The sequence below is a fragment of the Poecile atricapillus genome, chromosome W (assembly GCF_030490865.1).
Source record: "Poecile atricapillus isolate bPoeAtr1 chromosome W, bPoeAtr1.hap1, whole genome shotgun sequence".
Lineage (NCBI taxonomy): Eukaryota > Metazoa > Chordata > Aves > Passeriformes > Paridae > Poecile > Poecile atricapillus.
Genome location: NC_081288.1, coordinates 30,064,250 through 30,087,922, shown reverse-complemented (window position 1 = coordinate 30,087,922; position 23,673 = coordinate 30,064,250). Strand labels below are relative to the sequence as shown.

At 38.7% G+C, this 23,673-nt stretch overlaps 1 protein-coding gene across 1 annotated transcript in view; it reads left to right on the top strand.

The window, feature by feature from the left end:
• The window catches only part of LOC131591914 (anoctamin-4), a 112,327-nt gene that overhangs the window by 81,921 nt on the left and 6,733 nt on the right, over positions 1-23,673 (top strand). Inside the window, exons 16-24 of the mRNA XM_058863032.1 lie at positions 4,268-4,408; positions 6,436-6,600; positions 10,180-10,216; positions 12,619-12,730; positions 13,738-13,795; positions 16,590-16,687; positions 19,096-19,238; positions 20,241-20,393; positions 21,641-21,788. Of these exons, the coding sequence (XP_058719015.1) occupies positions 4,268-4,408; positions 6,436-6,600; positions 10,180-10,216; positions 12,619-12,730; positions 13,738-13,795; positions 16,590-16,687; positions 19,096-19,238; positions 20,241-20,393; positions 21,641-21,788 (1,055 nt within the window). The remainder of the gene's footprint in view (positions 1-4,267; positions 4,409-6,435; positions 6,601-10,179; positions 10,217-12,618; positions 12,731-13,737; positions 13,796-16,589; positions 16,688-19,095; positions 19,239-20,240; positions 20,394-21,640; positions 21,789-23,673) is intronic.

The window sequence follows — 23,673 nt, the reverse complement described above, 5'->3', positions numbered from 1 at the left end:
GGAAATCAATCTCTTTATAACAGTTATCTGTGCACATATGCAGTCAGTTCTGGGTGATACCTCAGGCCTATCTTCATATATATAGGAAATACTCTAATACTGATTCAACTCTTCTGAGATTAGCAAGTTGCTCTTGCCAATGCTGGCAAGCCACAAAGGGATTGAGATAGTCCTGCCTGAGGTTCACACAGTGGTCAGGATTGGCCTGCAGGGATCATGTCTTCTCATGGCTAGTTGCAAAAAATGCTGTCCATGCTGACAACTAAGAAAAAGCTTTACCAAATTGCAATTTCCAAGTGACAGTTATGCCTTCCTCTGAGTCTCTGGAATGAGAAGGAGCCTTAAAACTAATAAAATACAAAAGTAAGTACAGTATGGGACCCTCTTTATGTTTTCCCCAGGAAGCCTGGTCTTGCAGATGTTTATAGTTTGGGATGTTATATATCTTCATCTTTCACCATCTAACCTACCTGGATTTGGGATTATGCTGATTTATAAAGCCATCCACCTGAATCTTCTATGATCAGTTCATTTAAAAATATTGAATTTCCTGGTAAGGTTGATCTTAAGCGACAGTTCGCTTTTTTTTTTTTTTTTAAATAAGATATAGTTTTATTCTTCTGGCAGATTATTTCAGTTTGGCCTGCAGGATGGTATTTGCATGTTGGTAATTTTCAGAGGATACATGCTTTCTGTTGATGTCAGCTGATCTTTTATTCTCACACCAGAGTTTTTCCAGTAAGCTGCATCAACAAGACCTCTCAGGAGTAGTGGGGATTGTACCTGCTCCAGAGCTATTCAGTGTACCTTCTTACAGTTCTAGAGGGAATCTTACAAGTCTCTACAGCAGGAGGTAGAAGTTTTTTCAGAAGCAGTGTGCCAAATTGTACCTTTCTCAAATTAGAGGACTCAGCAGGCTACTTCTCGAAGATTTGTGTGTCTACCAATTAGAACATCAGTGGCTTGTTGGCATTTGAGGCATCACTTCCTCCTTTATTCAGCATTCAGTAGGATCCAAAGAGTAGGAGCTGATTGCCTCCTAGAGGGATCTTCTCTGAAGATCTACAGCCCCCAGTGCCCATACCTACAGCACAGCTCAAGCGTGTCTCTGCTTCAGGGTCAGCCCAATGGTCCACTGCCACCTCTGCTGGAGTATCTAATGCTGCACTTTTCCATTGGAACTGCACTTTCCCCTGAGAAAGACACAGTTTGGAAGCAGGTGCTCCAGATGAAGCAGTGTGGAGATCATTTCCCTGCTCTGGTTCAAAGCCCACCTCTTCACTTTGCCATTATCTTCACCTGCAAACCACAGGCTTTGCTTGGAGGCTTACTTCTGGGAATATTATACTTATACTGGTCATTCAAATTTTCAATCTACAAATTTTTTTTCTACATCAGGGCTATAGAGAACAATATGCTTGGACTCAGAAAGATGGGACTATTTCAATAACTTACCTGTTGAAGGATCAAAAAAATCTTGAGGAAAAAAAGGAGATATTTTGCAAAGAAATTTAGAGTACCTCTTCTAGAGCATAAATGCCTTGTCTAAGACAATTCACATTAATCCATATTTCGTACTCCAGAAGTCAATATGGTTTCTCTTATGAAAAGGTTGGAATTATCCATGTGCGAGAAATAGGAAGGAAAACAGTCTGTTTTATGTAGATTGGAAAAGATTCATCCTGTGGAGTTTCATTGGGAAGTTGTGTGTCAGTGTGAAGTCAATGAGAATTTTGACTCCATAACGTGAGAATTTTTCCCCTAAAAGTGCTACTTTCTAATAGAATCACTGCTAATTAAATTTCCTTTCTGCTTTCCATTCAGTTATCACTAGTCAAAATCAGCTGATTGCTTGTATTAGTTATTTCAGACATCGATTAAACAGTTCTAATTACCATTTTGAATCTCAAGCTTTTGATAATGAAGATAAGTGTCCAGCCTTTGCTTGCTTTAATTTTCATTGTCAAATTGAAAAATAAGGTTTTTTTACAGAGTAAAATTTATTAATTCCTAGCAACAATACACTGAAAAGACACCATTTATAAGGCTTCCTATCTCTTTGTTATCACCTTCCTGTTCTAAATGAAGAGACAAATAAAAGAAACAATGAAGACGATGGAAAGAAGAATTGCACTTATTCAGATATAGAACCTTGTAAATTCCTCAGCACTTTAGATTCTCATCCAAGAAAGGCAGACAACAACTCCTGCAATGTTCAGGCCTCTCAGCCTGGGGATATGAACTGAGTGTGTTTTGGCACTTTCAACCCTACATATCTGGATTTCCTGTTCATGTAAACCAGGTGCAAGGTGGGAGACATGAAGAGCAACTGCATCTTGGGTGGGCACGCCACAAGAAACCAACTGCATGCAGTTCCTGGCTTCCTCCCGGATGAAATCCTGCCTTCTGCTTCTATTTGTAGCATATTTTTTATTTTTCTTCAGCATCACCTTCTTTCTATCATTAACCTCAGCCAGACACAATACAGTTTAGTTGCCCAAGCATTGTGGAGTATCATTAAACAGGGACAAAGTGTCATGCTAGATTTCCAATTTTTTTTGAGAATATCTGTAAAAATAGCATTTGCATTATTTGCATCAACTGGAGATCACAGGACATGTGGATATGATAAGAACTTCCCTACACCACAGACTGTAAAAGCTAATCAAACCTTGGCTCAGAGAGGGATGCAGAGAAGTAAAAGTTTCTTGTCCATGACAAGCCAGCTGGCAGAGTCCTGGAACAATCTGCAGGGCGAAATTCTCAGGAACCTTGCTTCACTGCTATTACACTCTGTACTTTTTCATGCCCCTGGGCACACAGGAATACTGTTTACATTGTTCCTTTTGCCAGATTGTGGTCTGCTCAACTTCTTTTGGCCCTGATACAGCAGGAACAGCCTGAGCGAAATAGAATAAGAGCAAGGTATTACCCTGCCTCTACAGAAACATATTTCACCTTTTTGTATACTTGATGTAGGGCTGGTTCCCTCAAGCATATTCTTAGTTACAGAGGCATTGCAGCTAGCCTGCCACTTCATTTGTTTTTATAACTTGTTACCAGGTTGCTGCGTGAATTTGGAAGTTAACTGTGTTGAGAAAGCATCTTCAAAACTTGGAAGAAGGAGAATAAGACATGACTTCTTTCCACCCCTGCCCCAAACCCCCTCTTCAGGGGAATTCTGAAAAAAGTATGTAGGCTTTTAGGATATCTCACCGTTAGTCACATTCTGAAGACTTGTGTGAGCAGTTAACATTCGCCTATTTCAATAGTCATTTAAGGTCTGGGCATTTCCAGGTTTAGTCAGAGTTCAGTCACATGCAGCTGAAGGGCTGGAAGCGACTGGAAGCTAGTTCTTGTCTGCTCCCTTGTAGGCAGTTGTACCATGGACCAGCTCTCCAGAATACAGTAGAGTACTACAAACAGTGCTCTAATATCTGCCAACATTTGTGAGAGTCCTTCCTCCCAGCCTGGTGCTTTATCTTGCCTCTGACAGTGTCCTGGATGCCAGACTGGAAGGAGGTGGCACAGGACACGTGGCTCTTGGTGAACGTCTGCGTGGCAGGGTGGCAGGGTAGCGCTGCTGCAGGTGTCACCTGCACCAAGGGTGAACCCTGTCTTCTGGCAATGCTGTGAACAGATGCAACCAAATCTCTCCCAAGTAATCCCCAGGTTTCATTTCACAAGAGGGTTCTTAATGGCAAAGCAGCCTTTGACATTTCTGCTGCTGAAAGTTGTTCCTGCTAGTAATATTGTCCTAGTTAAGATGTAACTGAGCAGTTAGATGTTAGATGGCATGGGTTGTTCTTCAAATGCTGACAAGCCTTTTCTGGTAATGGAAATGTAACCAAATGCCTAACAGCAATTAGGTTTGGAAAAAGGAGGTTTGGTTGTTAGGGTGGTTTTTTTTTGCTTAGTTGTAAATTTCCAGTATCAATAGGATAATTACAGACTGAAAAATTCTTTGGTATCAACCTTAAAACGATTTGTCTTGCAGCCACATAGTTTTGAAAGAGCATTATTTAGAGGAATAGCTAATTGGGGATTTTACTAAATACTTCCAGTACTTACTTTTATGGGTACAGTGATTTATTCTAGTTCTCGTGAAGGAGACCTGATTTCCCAGCTCAGCTTTTATAGTAGCTGTGCCAGCTGCTGAATTCAAAGATGTAATTCCCCAAAACAGTGATCTGATAAAAGATCTGAAGTTTCCTACAGAGTTTTTCCTAGCTGTGCTGTATGTGAACTTTATCTGTCTGCTCTTTAGGAGGAAATACGTCCACAGTTCGAAGCCAAATACTCCAAGAAAGAACGAATGAACCCCATATCTGGGAAGCCAGAGCCTTATCAAGCATTTGCAGATAAATGCAGCAGACTCATCGTTTCTGCATCTGGAATATTTTTTATGGTTTGAGCATTTTTACTTATTAACTAGTTGAAAAAGAACAAAATATCATTATCTCTGCTAGTAGAGTAGGTAAATATTGGGTATGATTGCTTGAAAGTGAAATAAACTCTATGCATGTTGAAAATCTATATAGCAAATCACCTGAGTTTCTGTCAAGTGCTACAGTGGTTCACTCTTCACTGAGTCTCACAGATAGCTAATCCCTTCCTTCAAGGCTACACCTGTGGCACTGTATGTAGTGACACATGCCAGAAGAGTGACACTATCACATCCAGGCACCAACTTCAGTTGACTGAATTAGCTCACTGGTAGCTCTCCCTGTGTAGGCAGTGCAGAGCGATGGGGAAAGTTGCCATTGGAGAAGCAGTTGTTCTTTGTAAGCTTCATAGAGAACCTAAATAAGATGCCTAGGGTGTTTAATGATGTTAATACAACCTAGTTTCACAGTGTACTGAAGAGATGAGGAGAGTTCATATTCCTAGTGCAGTTGAAATGGAGAAACCAATGTTCCTTGACTAAAATGATGCATTTATCCCCTTTACAAAGTGCAAAACTAAAAGGAGTAGCAAAATCTTTCCTAACAGAGAGCTTCTGCAGAAACACCCCCATCCTCTTAATTTCAGTGGAGCAGTAGTGGGCTGTCATTCACATGACAACAGGCGTGGTAGTGCTGGTCTTGAAAACACAGTGCTGGTCTGGAATCAACGGACTGCCACAGAATTTACCAGGGCTTTTCCAGGAGACAAGAAAATGATAGATGAGTACAGCTCAAGAGTTGTGGAGAGTCAGGTAGGTGAGTAACCCAGCAATAGGGCAGAGGACAGTAAGAAACTGATGGCTTCAAAATTGTCCAAAACATCTAGGTCAAGAAAGGCAAGAGCATTATTGAGATGAACTGTGCTCTGGTACATCAGGTGGATGGACACCGTGACTCAACCCTTGAGTACACATACTCTGGACTGCAGTCTCTGCTCAGAATTGATACTACAGCTCTCATATTTTGTATATTTTCCTTTTTTTTTTTCTTGAAGGGTGGCAGTATTTTACCCTATGCAAACTCATTCATTAATCTTCTTAGACTAGTGACACATCTTACTCAAAGTGCCAGAGAGAGTAGCCTTGCTCTAAATTGCATGCACCACAAATTACTGTTCCCATAACAGCCCTTGAAATAGGACAAAAATTATTTTCACTGAAATTAGTTTTATTGTTAGCATAACATGGGCTTCCAGCAAGTCAGAAAAACTCCACCTTTTTTGACTGTTTAGATAAGAATCTTTTTTTAATTACACCTATAACAGGAGATATATACACCTACCCAACTTTAAGTCAGAGCAGTTCTCAAAATTTTTCAGCATAGACTCTCCCAGTGTACTAAATAATACAGCTCAACTATTGCTTAAGGAACATTAAGTGACTAAGCAACCTGGTTCAGCTGCAGCTTTCTCATTCTGTCACATTTGCTGAAAGTTTCATCACAGAAGAAATCACAAGGGCAATTGAACTGGTTACCTTCTCCAGACAGAAACTTTCCAGAGCTCTAGAAAGAAACAGCTAGCTAGGCTAGCTTGGCAGGGCTGTTTTTGAGGCAGTGCTTACAAATGGAGATATTTGTGGGAAGCATGAAGTCCATCAAAGCACAAAATCCGTCTCAAGTATGATACCATCAAGCTGCAACACCAGCTTGAGACTACCCTTTGCACATCATGTACAGACAAGGAAAATTTCTAATTCCCAGAACTGGTGATACTGTTTCCCACATTAATGCTAAGGAAGCGGACCATTTTCAAGAAAATGTTTAAAATGAAAAATTATTTTAATATTATTTCAATGATATTTTTTGTTCTAAGAAATAGAAAGAACTTTATAAGAAGAAAAATCATGATGTTGAAGCCTTTTTCTGCAATCCAAAGAAATTCTCTTTTGAAGTCTTTCATTTCATAAATTTTCAGAGTTTCAGGGAGAAGGTAATTCCTGTTCCACTGGAAGTTTTCAGGTCCTTCTCACTGATTTTTTTCTTCCTTTAGATCTGCGTGGTGATTGCTGCTGTTTTTGGCATTGTTATCTACCGTGTTGTGACTGTCAGCACTTTTGCTGCCTTTAAGTGGGCTTTAATCAGGAATAACTCTCAGGTTGCAACTACAGGGACTGCAGTGTGCATCAACTTTTGCATCATCATGCTACTGAATGTGGTGAGTAAAATTAACATATCCAAAGTTATACCTAAGCCACAGGAGCAGTAGATATCTCAGTCAGCAGACAACCAAATGCCTTCACTTCTTTTTCAGCAGGAATGGAGGGTCTTGCTAAGGCAGACATGGAATTATTGGTTAGGGACATCATTCAGTACTTGTATAAAGTGCAATTCCAAATCCAAAATATTATTTAAAGTATGTTTGAATATTCTGAAAATATTTTAGGGAGACATGATCATACCCCTGCTTTATCCTCTGCCACTACTTTCCCTTTTATATGTTTGCAGTTTTCAGTCCACTTCATTAATATTCTTCTTTTTAATTGTGTTTTGATGTTATTTTTTAATATAGTGACAAAGCTAAGTTCTTATTTACACTATTTTCAGCAATTCCAATTTCAGTTTTCATGGTAGTTTTCCAATGAGGATATGCATATACAGGCTTAATGTCCATAAGCAGGACTCTCTTGAGCTGAAAGCTTCACAAGGCTTGAGCAGACACGGATATGCTCTAGAGCTGCCCCTAGCCTTTGCCAGCATGCACCAGAGACATGGTCTGGGTGCACTGCAGTGGGGCTGGCTGCTGGCAGATTATCGTTGTGAGCTGCTTTGAAACCAGACTTGGGGCAAAGACAAAAATGGAATTTCTGTGTGGCAACAGTCCCAGTAAGACAGTGTAGCATAGATTAGATGGCGAATGAGTTTCCTCCTTCCACTGAGATGCTGATACTCCTGTATATTGCTCTGACAGCAATGTGTCTGCTCTTTATTGCTCTTGGCAAGAGGTGCATGGCCTTTCACTATCAGATTTTTGTCAGCTGACGTTATAAGAATGCCTTTTAGGGAGAAGAAGGGCTCAGCCTACAAACCAGCTGGGTAGGGGAGCCAGGGTGGAGTATCTCTACCTACTCAATGGCAAGCATCTTCTGCAAACAGCTATTTAGGCTTCACTGCAGGAGATATGCTGATTTACTTCTGAGGGAAAAGATGAGCTATTATTTCAGGTCTGCTCATTTCCAAGGCTGGCTTGGAGACTTCTTTCTTTCCTATGCAATGTCCAAGCATAAATAATTCTTTTTGAATTCTTTTTGAATTTCTTTTTTATATGGCAGGAAATTCCAAGAGTCTTTGCTGCAGGACTTTGCTTCTTCCTTTGGCATAGGCAAGACTGTATCAGTGACTAAGACAGTCTGTCTAGAACTGTTGTTTTTCCTATGTTTTCCCTTAGGTGGGACTATAGGCTGAGAAAGGCAGAAAGGAAGAAGCTGGTTTTCTGTCTATGATTTTACTGAGGGCTCTCCTCTTTTATGTTATTTTTATTTTATTGGGTTTTTTCTCCAGTTTTTTGGCGTTTTCTTTAGTCCACCTAGAACACGCAATAAGCATAAAAAAAAAAGAAAATTATATATATCTATGCCAGTACAACATCCATTTTCAAGCTGTCAGTGTAAGTCATTGTATATGCAGTGAAGCAGCAACAAAGAAACGCTGCACAAATTAAATTTTTTCATTCTCAAAGAGTTTTACAGCTCAGAGATTTTTCTTTTAAATAATTGAAGATTGCTTGAAGGTGCCTTTTGAGAAACTTTGTTTTATTTCCTAAAATAATGAAATAAGTGGAGGACTGCAAAGATGGATTTCTTAAGCCTCAAACTCATCACCATTCAATAAACACCACAACCTTAGATCTGGATATAGCTCATGGAAGAAAAAGATCCACAAAATATGAAACTGCAGGAGTTTTTCAAAGGAAGGTTTTAGGAACATAATCCCTTGCTTCCCATGATGGATTAATGGAGTTTACTGAAGGGCAATAGTGGGATTTCTTTTGGGAGGATTAAAATCCCCAGAAGCAATTCGGGTAGTTGAATCCTGCATGAACTGTGACTCAAAAAAAGTGTCAGAAGAGCAAGAAAAGATACAGTAATAAAACCAGAAGGGACCAAGATGTGCACAGCAGTAGAGAATTCACTGCTAGAAGCCTTGAAAGCCAGCAGTGATTCTGATACAAGTTGACAGCCTCTGCAAGCATCAGGGGAAAGGTCTAGACCACAAGTAAATTCCAGACCAGACATTCTGAGGTACGTCACTAGGTACCTATTCTGACACATCCGTCATGGCAAAACAAAATGACCCTCAAGCATAATGTCTCCCAGATAATCTTGCAGCCTGACCTGAAAACAATCGCCAGCTTTACCTAGGCTGTGTAAAACAGTTAATTCCAGTAATATTTCCCATGGAAAATGCAAACAGAGAACAGAATATGATCCCAAACAGGGTCCCTTGAGGGTAGCAGTGATAAACTACAGTAGCAGACAATTAGATCCAAACATTGTTAACAGAATCTCTAGCAGAGTTCTACTGTTCCAAATGGAATAGCAACAAATTGAAGTTTTGATAAACCCTTCTGTAGAGCAGTGAATATTTGTAAAAAAGCTACACTCCCTGCTGGGATCAAGATATAAATGACCCAGACATTTAGCACATTTACAGTTGCCCTTAAGAGATGCTTTTAAACCCATAAGAAACTACCTTTTTCATTACTTGAAACAAAACCATTTACTCCAAAGGCAGTGGAAAGCTATTCTAAGCATGAAGTGGTTGTTAACGTGGATGAGAGCTTTCAGGATGACTTCAGTTCTTAAGCAGGCAGTTTGTTCTGTAAACAGTACATAACTCAATTTAAGCAAGAGATTCTAAGGATAACTGCAAATAAAAAGAAACACTGCTGATATGCACTGTAGGAGTAAGTAAATTCTTGAGTCTGAAATATGAGAAGCTTTGTATTCCTGTAGGCATCAGTGAGAGTTAAGTACATTTAGCAATTTGTAGGAACAGGCTCCAGACTAATTTAAAGCAAATGAAAATCATAGCATTAATTTACTCTAATACCAATGGTGTTGGTGATGTAGGTAATAGGTTCAAAACTCCCTTGCAAATACTGATTTTGAAAACCCTCCAAGTTAGTTTTGTAATCTTTATGAAGTTTGGAGTCCCCTGGAGAGTTTGAGAGCATGGTACCTGAAAGTGCAGAAAGGACCACTTAGGATTTAGAAAAATGACACTGGCTCAGAGTAAGAAATATGTGTGGTGGTGGGGATTACTAAAGATTTTCTCTGAAGTAACCCTGTCCCCCCTGTGTCTTTCATTTCAGCACCAAAGTGCCAAACCAAACCAAAAAGCCCCAAATAACCAACATACTATAGCAAGTTCTTCTAGGGTGATTATTTTTCTTGTGAGGTGATTGTTCCATAAGTAACTAAAACAAAAATTTCAGTTGTGCTATTGTTTCTGCTTTTCTTTTTGAAAAGTTCTCTCACCCTTTTTCACTCTGTGCATAGAATAGGGACAGTGACAGCATTTCTTCTCCATATATTCTGGATGAGCATTAGATATGAAAACTTTACTTTTCTTGTTTGATTTTATCATTACTGTATCATTATATAGTTTTATTGTCATTATCAGAACATCACAGATATCATCTGTGTGTCAGATTTAACATGTTCTCTCCCTATAAAGCAGTTCCATATTTTTGAACCAGCCATGTAACTAAGAGGCTGTTTCTTCTCTGTTACAGCTGTATGAAAAGGTTGCTCTTTTCCTGACAAATTTAGGTAAGTAATGTTAAATATAAAATTGAATAATATTGTACTGATTTATTGGTCCATGCACCATGATAAAATTCAAAATGTCTGCATAAATATGAAAAATCCTAATTAATTTGCAATCTATAGGAATAAATGTTTTTCTTAAGTTTCTAATAAGAAAGTATATAAACTAAACTACTGTGCCATTCAACCAGTGGTGACAACAATCATCCACCTTTGTTCTTGTTTCAACCACCTACCATCTAAGAATGTAAACAAATTGTTTACATTACAATAAATAAATGTAAATTTTTTACCTTGGAGGTAAAGACACGAGTTTTCAAACAGACTCAGCACTCACAGCCTCCAGGGTTTGCAAACATGGAAAAGGGGAGTAACTTCTGGAAAACAAATTCATAGCTTGAAACTAATGTGCTGGTTTGCTATCAAACATTTGCCTTTAAGAAGGGCAGTAAGGAGGAAAAATGACTATGTGGATCATCAACTCTACCTACACCTAAACTATATGATGTTCTAAATTTCAGTAATCCTTTCAGCTCACTCATAAAGGCAGTCTTTATGCTAGAGCAAGGAAACCTGTTTTCTAAGGAGAATATCTACCACCAATGGGGTAGCAATAGGCTATCATCCATATATCCATGGCTCAGAAAGGATCTCTGGAGATCCTGACATATTTGGAAGACTGTCATGGTTGGTGGCAATTGGCATGGGCTCTTTAGTGTCAGTAAGCCTGAAGTGAGACCGTGGCTGAAGGCCTATTAAGCAAACCATATTATTGCACTTATATGAGTGGTTTGAGGAGGTTATTTAGTGCTCCAGGAAACCCGTGTACATTGATGATGTTCAGTACGTTATTTTGGACCAGATGGACAGATTTTGATGTTTGTCTGCTCAAACAACTGATTTTAGCTATTCTCAGGACTTTTCTACATTCCAGGAGCCATTGGTAATGTATCTGCATACAATAGAATTTTATTCCTTTAATTCTTAGTAAACTGAGAGTCCTCGTTTGTATTTGTAGTTTTAAAATATTTTTGCTATCCTATATCAATGAAGAAGATATCTGCTAGCCACAGCTGAGAAATATGACTTTCAAGTCTGTGAATTGTACAAGCTATGTCCTGATAGCCTGGGGACAGTAAGATATATTCTAGAGACCTTGAAGCTTGATTACTTTCTGTTAGGTTGCCATCAAGGTAGGACTGCTTTTTGCAGAAAGCACTTGTATGAAAATTCCATGGGTCAAGTTTTTTCGATCCTGTTCAGACAGTTTTGTGATTTTTACTCTGGTGACCTGAGGAACTGATTTGATCTGAATTATCTTTATCAGTGTAATAAGCTCAAAGTAGAACTGGCAGCAAAACTACATTGAGGGCATTGAGTATGTCCTTCTTCAGTTTTTACATGACCTTCTTCAGAACTCACATCTGTGCTCCTCCAGAGCATCACCATTGTCTCTGATGGGCATGTGACCAAAGCTTCAGCTGCAGCAGCCTTGTTATGGTCAAACATGTTCTTCCTGCAGACTGGCGTCCAAGTAAAGAAAATCAAGTTTATTGCTTTTTCTGTTCTTACAGTACTTTACTGGAGGCTGCTTTGGAAGCAGTATCTGAGTACTATCATTATGATACTCAGAATCACCATTAGTATCTGCACTTCTCTGATTACTCCTGTTCACAGCAATGGTCAGCTAACAGCAAGCTCCTGCCAGCTGGAAAGTAGTTCCAGAATATGGTACTGGTGTGTTGGCATGGACATTGTTTTGTTAACATCTGTCTTGATATTCCTTGAGATGGAGAATAAAGGAACAGTACCCAAAGGCAATGATATGTCTTTCCCTTTCCTGTTTGCCTTAGCAAAAATTATTTTTTGCTTAGCAAAAAAGCACTGGAAATTATTTTTCCTTGTTTTTCTGTGGTGAGTTCCCTGGGACAAGGAAGAGGAGTCATGCAGTGGCACTCCACTGGGCATATGGGAAAATCCATGAAACAGAATTACCAGAAGGATTTTCTTCAGTTCAGTGTGGCATCTCTAAGAAAAATAGCTTTGGTGGAGTGGCAATGTCATTATGGTAGGATACAGAGAAAGAAACAAGAGAAACAAGAGCCTGAGCCTGTAAAGGCCACTTAAATACAGGAGAGATGTTTAGTGTACACATTACCTCAACCACTTTCTTACAGTCACATGGGAACATACATACACGGACATCAGAACAGATTTCTAAATCTCTACAAGCTCACTTGCTGAGCGCTGCTTCTGGATGCAATTTCTTCTGCCAGGTTATAATTTGAAAACAGCAGGCAAATTTGCAAATGCATTGCCAGCTCTTACAGGTGTGTGCAGCTCTTGTGCCAAGGGAAATGGATAATCTGAATAAGCCTCTGAAACTCTGATAATTTTCTTCACAGAGCAGCCTCGCACCGAATCGGAGTGGGAGAACAGCTTCACTCTGAAAATGTTTCTTTTTCAGTTTGTCAATCTGAACAGCTCTACCTTTTATATAGCATTCTTCCTTGGAAGGTAGGATTGATGTCTGCACACTCATATGTGCAAAATGAAGTAGAGAGCAGAAATAAAATTGTTTGTAATGAAACAAAATGGACCATATTATCACACATGTTAAAATGCAAATTCCATACTAGCAAAGCAGAACAGATTGCAGTTTTATACTCCTTTCAAAAGCCCAGAAAAAGATGCAGTTTTCATTTGCTGTCACCACATGGTCTCAATATTAACTTAACAATTTCACTGTTGGAAACAGATGCATCTCACAGTACTGTACCTGCAGGTCATTTCACTCTGTTTTTATGTGTGCTATTTGTACATATAAATACAGGATAGGATAGGATAGGATAGGATAGTTTAGTTGGAAGAGATCTGCTCCTATTACATGATCTGAACTGTTAAGAGTTATGAGCTATCATTTGGAGGAGGTTTCCACATATGTATTTATTATATATGTTTATTGTGTATTTTATATATATGTATTCGTGTATATCTATGTATCTATCTAAATATATATTATTTGTGTATCTTTTTCTGTCAGTCTCCTAAAAAAGGACCTTTTTAGCAGAGAAGTTTTGAATAGTAGAATCCATTAGTATGGATTATTTGCATATGGGAATAATTTTGGGGGAAAATATGGGAGAATAGTTAGAAAATTATGGGTTTTAATGAAAACTAAAATTTTCACTGATTTCACAGGAAGGCAGACATCACAGAGCATTTTATGGTGTAAGGAAATGGGCTGGCAGTTGAAAGCCATTTTCCAAACTGACACGAGCAGTTTGTTGAATATCCAACAGCAGAGTGTTGGTATTGAAATAAAACTGAAAGTAAACATATCTGTAGTCCTTCATGGGGATTATTCCAGGAATACCCATAAAACTTTTTACAGCGTATCATCTTTTATAGTTATACCAGTCACATTAAGATAACACCAGATTAAAATAAGAGTGTGAGCTTTCTTTTACTACTGTGAACAGACTGCTTACACAACATAGCTGAAACATATTCCTGTGTTGAAGATTTACAGGACACCCTGGTGCCTACTTAAGGCTGATAAACCGGTGGAGGCTGGAAGAGGTGAGTGCTCAATAACTGCACGCGGATTTATCTGCTGCCCACAGATGCCATGAACACAAGCAGAGGCAGACACATAAATCTGCCGAGGCATTTTTGAGAGCGTTATTGGGTTTTCAGTTGCTGTCTAACTCCACACTATTGACACTGCCGTCTGCTACAAAAGCATCTACATATTGAGATATATATTCCCTTTTCAGTGCTAGCAGTTCCAGTGTTTGCAACCCATCGAACAGTGGTATCAGATGGTTTAAAGATTACTCACATATTTGCATTGGAAATATTTTATCCTTGGAATGAATCAAAGTCAAATACAAATCTGACAACTTTTTGCTTCCAAAAAAGTCCTTTCTTCTCAGTTTTTCTAGCCTTGTGGACTAGAGAGCTAAAATAATATAGTAACAAATTAAAAATTCAGACACATAAAATGTATGTGAAATTTGACCAAAACAACCAAATGAACTTCCTGAACAAGCTACTGGCATAATGTCCCATGTCTATAAAATCAAATTAATATGAAAAGCAATGAGAGTTTGGCTTTGCAAGTTACTCAAGGACCAATGCCATTTTATTTATTTTGTTTTAATAAATACATTCAGAATTCAAAGCCCATTTGACAGTTATGGGAGATGAGCAGCAGCAGTTTCTGGACCAGTCATTTACTTTCCAGTGCTGCTATGGGCACATTGAAATCCCGTGGTTTCTTTCCTGCTTCACAGATGAATAATTGAAACAACTTTGCAGATAAATGGCAAATGGTAAGTAGAAAATGTCTGCCAGCTTGAATTTTCAAACACTTCTGGATATATAAATATTTTGGTTAGTAAAGACCATTCAAATATTAGCAAAAGAAACAAACAAATAAACAAAAAAAGGATTTGAGTTTGAATAAAAGCATCTTTATTTTGTAGAGAATTCTGTTCATTCAAGGGAAGAATACTTGGTAAATGGGAAGACAGAACATTGCTTAACATCCCTCCAAAATCTGGCTGGGGCTGAGCTGACCTCAGAACTTGCTGCTGTCAAAGTAAAACAGTTCTGCTCTTCCTTTCAGTCCTCCCCCTGAGGCTTGTTCCTTCCTTTTCCTCTGTATTGGTTCTCACCTGTCCAGCCCTGTGAGCAGCCTGTTCAGTTCCTTGTATCAGCAGTAAACTTCCTTTTTCTGGCTGAATTACTCTTCTGATGATTCAGTGGGCTGATTCATTTCACAGAGGAATCAGAGAACAGGAAAAGAACCTCATCTCTGTGCAGGAGCAGTGATGGAAGGAGAACCAGGTTTGTGAGGAAAGTGCAAAAATGAGGTGTTACAGGTCGTGTCAGTTGCTGGTGGAAGCCACTCTTAGTAGTCCCTTTTTAGCTTTTCACAGAGAAAAAAGTGAATATTATTATTATTACTATTATTATTATTATTAATAATAATAATAATTTTTTTAAGTCTAATTAAAAAAAGTCTTGACCTTATTGACTGTATCAGTTAGGTCTTACTAGAACTAACCTGCCTTAGAATACCATGTCCAGATATCCCTCCAATATTTCTCTCTTCACCTGTTGAATTTAGCCAAGTCTAAGACATTTAGTAACACTAGTCCAGTGTCCATGGGCACGCTCAGACCGCAGTTTACATATTAGTGATCTTGTGGTTGTAACATTGCTGCTACTTCATTAACAGCGCACCTGCCTCTCTCAGGTTATATTCAGTCATGTGACCAATTCCTAAAAACAGGAGGATGATGATCTAGTGATAATGACAGAGAAGTCAAACAAACAAACAAACAAACCACACCACAAAAAAAAAAAAAAAACCCAAAAAACAAAAAAACACGCAAAAAAACCCCTAACAACTTGTCATCCCGTTAATCTAAAAACATGCTAAATTAGGTCAACAGAAACCTCAGCAATGATCCAAGTTCTGAGACCTGGATAAAGCAATATGTATAAGAAATTAATGTTTTATTTTATTCCAGGTCATAACTAATTTTTCTCCCTAAAAGTTAAGAAGAAATAATTCAAGTTCTGTGACAGTGATTTTTTGGACTTATCTGTAATACCCAAAATTTTAAAATACAGCTTGAACTACACTGTTTGGATCTGCAAAGCCAATTTCACAAAGTGTTGTTTGAGAGTAGAAAGCTTTAGATCCCTTTCTGTTTTTTCCAATAGTAGGTATAAAATTCCCTAAACTTTTACTAGCCGAACATCTCTCCCAAAAGCAGCACCACAGCTTCAACATCTGGAGCCACTGCTAAAGCAAGCAAGCACTCAAGAAGAAACACTAAGAATTGTTACTCAGCAGTTAGAGATTTTTAGTTCTTTAAGAAGAGAATAGCTTTGCATGGTCTACTCAGTCATACATTAAACAGTACCCAATTAATAGTTCTAGGTCTATCCTCTAGGCATAAAGTGTTTACTTTATGTGCAGCCAGGAAGAATTTTCTCTTGATTCTTTGACTTTGCAGTCACTCTCCCCAGAAACTATTGAAATCAATAGAAAAACTTGGTAGCCTTTGCCCCTGCTCTGCCCTCAGCAGAGCAGCACGTTAGAAGCACGTATGTGAAAACTGCATTGGTTTCAGCTGACTCTGACCTCTGCAGAAAATTAGGTGATTAGCTTAAAATGCTGACAATATGATACAGTGTCATCTGTTCCCATGAGTTTACACTCCTTTAAAACATAAGGAGAATGCATTCAGTTTCCTTTTAGTAAATGAATGATCCAGCATCATTTATGGCCTTTAAGAAACACTTTAAAACTCAGTATTATTCCTGCTTAACATTTTGTTTCTTTTTTTTTCTGTAGTGCCACCCTAGTGGATGCCTTATTGACCTCTGTATGCAAATGGGTATTATAATGGTGTTAAAGCAGACATGGAATAATTTCATGGAATTGGGATATCCGTAAGTACCTATGCTTCTGTAGGTCACAGAATACTAAGTTGATGCTTTCCTTATCACCAGTTAATAAAAGTAAGATGCAGTAGCCACTACAACAGAAAATTCCCCCCCAGGATACTGAACTCCAGATATATAGATGATGTTTGGGGCTCTTTTCCACATTGGACACAGTTTGCAAAAGTGAAAGTGTAATATTAAAATATCAACAAATATTAATATTAGTTAATATTAAAATATTAGCAAATAAGTAATACATGGGAAATACTTGATATTGTTAAATTGTATTCTGTGTTCTAAAACTTCTTAAAAACAACTGTGTAACCACTGTGTTGCTTACATGAAAACAATTACATGTATCATTTCTTAGCTATGTTACTAAGTTCTACATTCAGTTTCTTTTTGGGTGATAAAAGATGCCTGAAAAAGCAGGTATGAGCTAAAAAAATGCACTGCTGGCACATGCACTCTGAAAGACAGAAAAATGTACTGACTAGTAAGTAGACAAGTTCCCTTGTGATCTTCAAGGTAACATGAAGCTGTGCCCTAGCTAAAAGATTGGCAAATATTCGTTTCCAATTGGTTCATTCCTTATTGATTAGTATTTAATGAGCATGTTTAATATGTTTAATATAGGTTTAATAAGATCAGTGTAGTTGATCTTACTAGAGACAGTGTGGATGGTCATCAAGGGAAATTAGCAAGTGTGAAAATCTAAGAGAGAGCTGACATTGTCAAAAGGCTTGCCCTTGCAAAGTTCAGAGAGATTTGATATTTCTCCGTCTTTCCTGGGCCTAGCACTCCTTGCCAGTGTTTGCAGCTATTAGGGCTGCAGGGATTAGTTGGGATGAGCAGGAGGGAACAGTAGCAGCAGCACTGAACCTTCTCTTTCCATCCCCTACCTCTTGCCAGTTTTCATTAGAACTCTCTGCTTTCTGGTAATACAGATCCTGAAACTTAACAAAGAGCACAGAAGAGAAATAAAAGGATGGTGATTGATAGAGATAGGAGGAGATTGTTTAAGAACGAGTGGTTTAATAGGAATAAACTGCTTCTTCAGGTGAAGTGAATCTTCACTTCAGAGTCACAAGGAAAAATCACAACATAAAAGACACAGTTACAACACTCAAATGCTTCAACTTACTCTGATGAGAGATGTGTTTGCTCTTCAGACCCTTCAGTCCACCTTCTAGCCCTGAAATGCTGCAAGCAGGTGTATTTCCTTTAGTGTGAAAAACACCTTTCTGCTAAGAACTTGGCAGCAGCCAACACAATGTGGATGGCCAGAGGACTTGGAGGCAACCCTGCAAACTGTAGCTGAATTTAGTTGAACTGCACTTAGTTGCACCTACACTTCTTTAAGGAGGACAGGAAAAGCTGTAACCTTTCTGATAAATTATGAAAATGGAAAAATAATCTCTAAGGGTCAAGAGTGCAAGCAGCTGTCCAAACTCTTATCCAAATCCAATGACTATTTGCAGTCCCTTTGCACCATTCACAGACCATCTGTCACCCCCTGTGAGGGCAAGAAGTGAAGCATGGTCAGGAAAAGGACTGAATTATTTGGGTGATCTATAACGTTTTTTCTTACTGAGACAAAGTGGCCAACCTCAGCTTCAGAGAAAATCTCAGTCACTGTGGTTTGGGCTTTTTCTTTGCTCTCCATACTAACTCTTAACTGGTGCCCTTTGTTGACCAAACCAGTGCACCTCCCTGAAAAGGTGTTTATTTCAGAGGTGAGAATTCATTAACTTTTGGCTCACTGCCTTTTGCAGTGGTCTTACACATGCATTTCTTTGGGAACAGCATTTTCCCCCTGATGTCCAGTACAGATCTCCCATTTCTTGGGATGTTGGTAGCTCACATGTCAGCCATCCATCTCTCAGCCACAATGTGCTGTCTGTAGTTCAGGGGCACTTCTTTCTGCCTCTTTCTCCTCTGAGAGTTTGGCTGCAGACACCATTCAGAGTTGCTTTTTCCCTTCCAGGATTTCCTAGAGACTGCTACCCGGTAGAGACATGCAGAAATGCCAGGTCACACACACAGGAAAGAATCAAGCAGCATTAGCACTCTTTATTTACTGAGCTCAGCTATCTCCACACAGCATTGCATTCTGCCATATAAACAGACCCTGAAGTGATTTGCCATTCTGTGCAGAGAAAAAGAAGTAAATAAATAATGAAGCTATGTCCAAATCCTTTTACCATTTTAACAAATCTAGGCTGGGATTACAGCTCATCAGCTGTATCTGTTTTCTGTGTCATCAGCCACATGTATTACTAATGCTCTATCTTCTTGTACATTGGGCAATGAATTTTGCAAGATACGTTGTACCCACTTAACCTCTTCCAATTTTGTGATAAATAGCCATTAATATTCTTTACTTTGTTTCTTTAATTTAATTTAAAATGTAGGCTAATTCAAAACTGGTGGACCAGGAGAAAACTACGGCAAGAGTATGGCACACAGGGAAAAACAAGCTTCCCACAGTGGGAAAAGGACTATAATCTGCAGCCTATGAATGCTTATGGACTCTTTGATGAATACCTAGAAATGAGTATGGCTCTAACCTTCGTTCTCTCTCTTTCACTAGATTTTAATGTTGTTGCTTTTTTGTTGATGTGGGCTTGTGAATTCTTTTAATTATCACTATATGAAGCTAAGGAGACTGCAGAAAGGTTTTCATTCTCACAGGTCAGGTGAGGAATGGGAGTAAGTTTTTAAGAACCAAACCAATGTAGTTAAGCGCACTGCTGATGGTTTGCTAACCTCCCATTTATGAAACATCCCCATTCTGGATTTATTTTTCCAAACCAGAGCCCAGTTCTTTATCTGCATACATTTCTGAAGAACTTTGCTGTTATTTTCTAAAGAAAGTTGCCGTGTGCTTTTACTTTGAACTGCATGGTACAGACCTGCATGCTTGTTTATGTTTAAAATCCTCCCTTATTTACTACCTCACATTTACAAAGTACCTTACTGCCAAAAGGCATTGCTCTATGCAAAGGAGAGTGGAGGATAACTGCTCAAAAAAATACTAAAAAACCACAAACTTTTACTCTATGTGACTGAACTGCTTTTGTCATGATTGGTTTTTTTCTTTTCTCCCTCACACAATTCTTCCCAAATTAATGGGAAATCTGATAGTCTGAAGACCTGCCTCTGGAAACTTAAACAGAATTTCAAACTTCTTCCCATCTGAACTCTTAAAAGGAATGTATTCATTCCTAATCTTTGCAAGTATTGAGAGATCCTAGTTGATGCTGGAGTAAAAACGTCCCTTTCTAAAAGTTTGTCCACCACTGAATTCACTCCAAATTAAAAAATTTAGAAGATATTGTCCATTCCAGGGTCAGATGTGCATTTTCTCTTTTCATTCTTTCTTCTAGCTTTTGACAAGGGCTTTCTGTACAACTGCCACTAGACCAGTATATAGTATGGCATATTAAGAAGTGTCTGTATATTTTGTACGTAGTGTTTATTTGCATGCACTTTGGTATCTTAGACCTTGGAATTAGATCCTAACAATTATACTGTGATATTTCCTTTTTTCCCCCAGTTCTCCAGTTTGGGTTCACAACCATTTTTGTGGCAGCTTTTCCACTGGCACCACTTCTGGCCTTACTAAACAATATTATTGAAATTCGGCTTGATGCTTACAAATTTGTTACTCAGTGGAGAAGACCTTTAGCTTCAAGAGCCAAAGATATAGGTGAGCTCTTTGTATGGTGTTTGTTATGTATATGTGTTTTTTGTCAAAGCTTTGACCACTTCAAGTAAGAGTAGATTAAGACATTTTCAGTCATCTTCTCAGTTAATAATACACCCCTTGATTGTTCAGAAAAAACCTTAAAATATCTGATGCCAACCTACTTATGCAATTAATAGTCTATACTGGAAAATGTCTTTTAATGATTTTCTGGGGGACTTAACAGCCAAGGTGTCAAGTGATCAGTGTTCTCTGCAGGTGCTGTGCTGTGGCAGACACACTGTGCAAAACATGCTGCTGCTCAACTTGAATATAATAACCAGACAGATCAGGCGAAACATAAAAGCCAAGTTGAAGTGGCCACCATCCTGTAAGGGACCTGTATGTTTTATGTTTACCTGGCCAAAACCAAGCTCCCCTGTGACTCAGGGGCCATGCCCACCAGGTCTCTGGTGGGTCAGACAGGGTGGGTCTGGATCCCAGCAGACAACTTGCTCTCAGTGAGTCACACCTGCATTGCTAAACACAAGGTCCATGTAACTCTGAGGTCATCCAGCCACACACTGTTGCAAAGGATCTCTGAACTTATTTTGACTACAAATCTCTTCTGTCCTTGCAGTATTCAAAAGCAAAACACCTTTAGGAAGAACTCTAAAATAAAGTAATCTGCCCCAGCATTGAATCCCTGGTGTTTTCAGAGGGGTAAATAGGAAACCTCACTAACCAACTGCATTGCAAAAATCCATAGCCCACACCAAGAAAGAGCAGAAGCTCAAGCTTTGTGCTCTTACAGCTTTCTACTATGTGCCTGAAGTCTGTGTCTGATTAAAGCTTTGAATGCAAGCAGTGTGAATCTGTAGGTTTTGGCACAAGCCTGGACACGGCGTACACTGAAGACATAATTTCTAAAAAAACCAGTTATATAATGTAATTAATAAAAGCATAGGAAAATGCATTTTTTAATGTTGATTCAGATGTGATTTCTCAAAATAAATTGCATTCAGCAAAGTTTTCAGGGGCAGTTTGATGCCTCATTAAATCAATGAGTATGTCTAACCTTCATTTGGTGTGATTCACAGTGATTAGGTCTTGCTGTTCAATAAGAAAATTCATTTTTACTCTGTGACTCTTGGATAAAAACTGCATAAGAACACCTTGTGGAGTGGGGAAAACTACTTCAGATCATGCAGTATTTCAGGCACTTTGGTTCTTGTTTTTCCTGGAGCAAACATACTGTCCTTGTTGAACAGGCATCTGGTACGGGATCCTGGAAGGCATTGGAATCCTTTCTGTTATCACAAATGCATTTGTTATAGCAGTGACGTCAGATTTCATCCCTCGCCTTGTTTATGCTTACAAATACGGACCTTGTGCTGGCCAAGGAGAAGCAGGACAAAAGTAAGTTTTTTGGCTTTTTTTTTTGGAGGGGTGGTGGGAAACAGATGTACACAAAAATAACTTAATACTTGAATAGATGCAGTATTACTGTCTGTGTATGTTCTGGTTCCACTGAACCAAAAGTATTGTTTGTGTTTGGGTAACAGATACCAGCCATGGGTACTGATGCTTTGCATGGTCACAGAATGAGTTGCTGTGATTCAAAGCAAACGTTGCAGCTATTTCAGAGGTTTAGCGTGTGTGACAGGATGCTGCCTAAGCTGTACTTTCCAGCTGGTAGTACATGGATATAATCCTCTTTTTTTTTTTTTTTTTTTTTTTTTTTACCTGAAGCAATGCTGATGCTAATCAATAAAGAATTTGTTGAGCATTTTAAACTTGTAAACTGGGTTTTTTTCCTGATGTAATATTCAGTTTGTCTTACTCAAAAAAGTAGTGTCCAGCAAGAGGAAAAAATTTCCAAGTAATACATCAAGATATACTTACAAGAGAAAAGTAATTTGTTTTTCTTCTACAACTAGAGTTCTTAGATTAAATCTTGCAGGAGACATTTGTGATCTGAATCCCTGCTGCCTAAGTGGATTTTCTTTTAGTGTTTCTTCCAGTGTTGAGATTATGTTAACATGCACACACTCCCAACAAGTATGAGATAGTTGCTGTGTGGCCACTTGTGACATCTCAGCTACTGGGCTCTGGGAAGGTCCGTGAACCCAGCCAAACACAGACACAGGTTGCAAACACTCTAGCAGTGCCATTGGCAAGGAAGCTGCTGTTCAAAGAAACCCAAGCTAAACAGTAGACGGTGACAGAGAGCATGCATTCTGCTACTAGGCATATGGCAGATTGATTTCTTTACTCCCTGCTGCAGAAACTGAGTTCATCTGTTGCTGCTTTTTTTGGCATCTTTTGACTGTCAATACATTTAATCATATGATGGAAGAAGGGCATCTGGTGTGGCAGCTCCCGATTAGCAAATTGCTATCCTACAAGGAGTTGGGCATTTTAGCTGGGGCTAGGGAAGATGGTCTGTTTACTTTTATGAAGAGTTAAAATCCTATCGGGCTAAAGTGGTCTGGTGCCAGTTGTTCCTGAGCATGTGCCTCTGCTCATGCCATTATAAAGAACTACAGGATATTGTGGCACTGTAAGCAACTCTCATTGCTAAGGAAAGCAAGGATTTTCTCAGCACCACTGTGCATGAAAAAACAACACCTTTAGAAATATTTCTCGAGATTCAAATATGACTCAGTGGCTTTGAAACTAGATCTGCATAGGGGAAGTAGTTTGGCTCTTCTTTTCACAAACCTCTAGCACAATGTTTTCACACTTCTGCTGCTTTTTTGAGTGAATTTCTAGACGAAACCATCAGGTAGTAATACTTTGAAGGAGATGATCTGTATTAAAACTGTTTATGTCAGCATTCTGAATAATGGTTTTAGTAATGTTATAAGTTATTAAAGCAAGAAGATATTAAAAAATCCACAGGAATAGTGAGTTTTCTCAAATTAAGGTCTGAAGACCATCTGTTATCATCTGTTATTTCTCAAATTAAGGTGTGAAGACCATCTGAATAGCTTAAAAGAGAGGTACTCTTTTCTTTGAAAAACATCTGTAGGTATTAGATCCATATGACACACGATGATACTAGAAAAATACTGGAATTAATTTAAGTTCTAAATCTAATCAGTATGGAGGCAAAGCCAGACGATATTTGAATATAATTTCTCAAAGACCGTAAAGTCCATATTTAGAAAAACCAAAACCAAAAATCCCCCAACCCTTACTAAGCATTATATTCTGCACCAACCTGAGTAGTGTGCCTACACTTGCCTGTGTTTGGGCAGTGAAGCATGAATATCACAACACATTTTAGCTGGATCTCCTC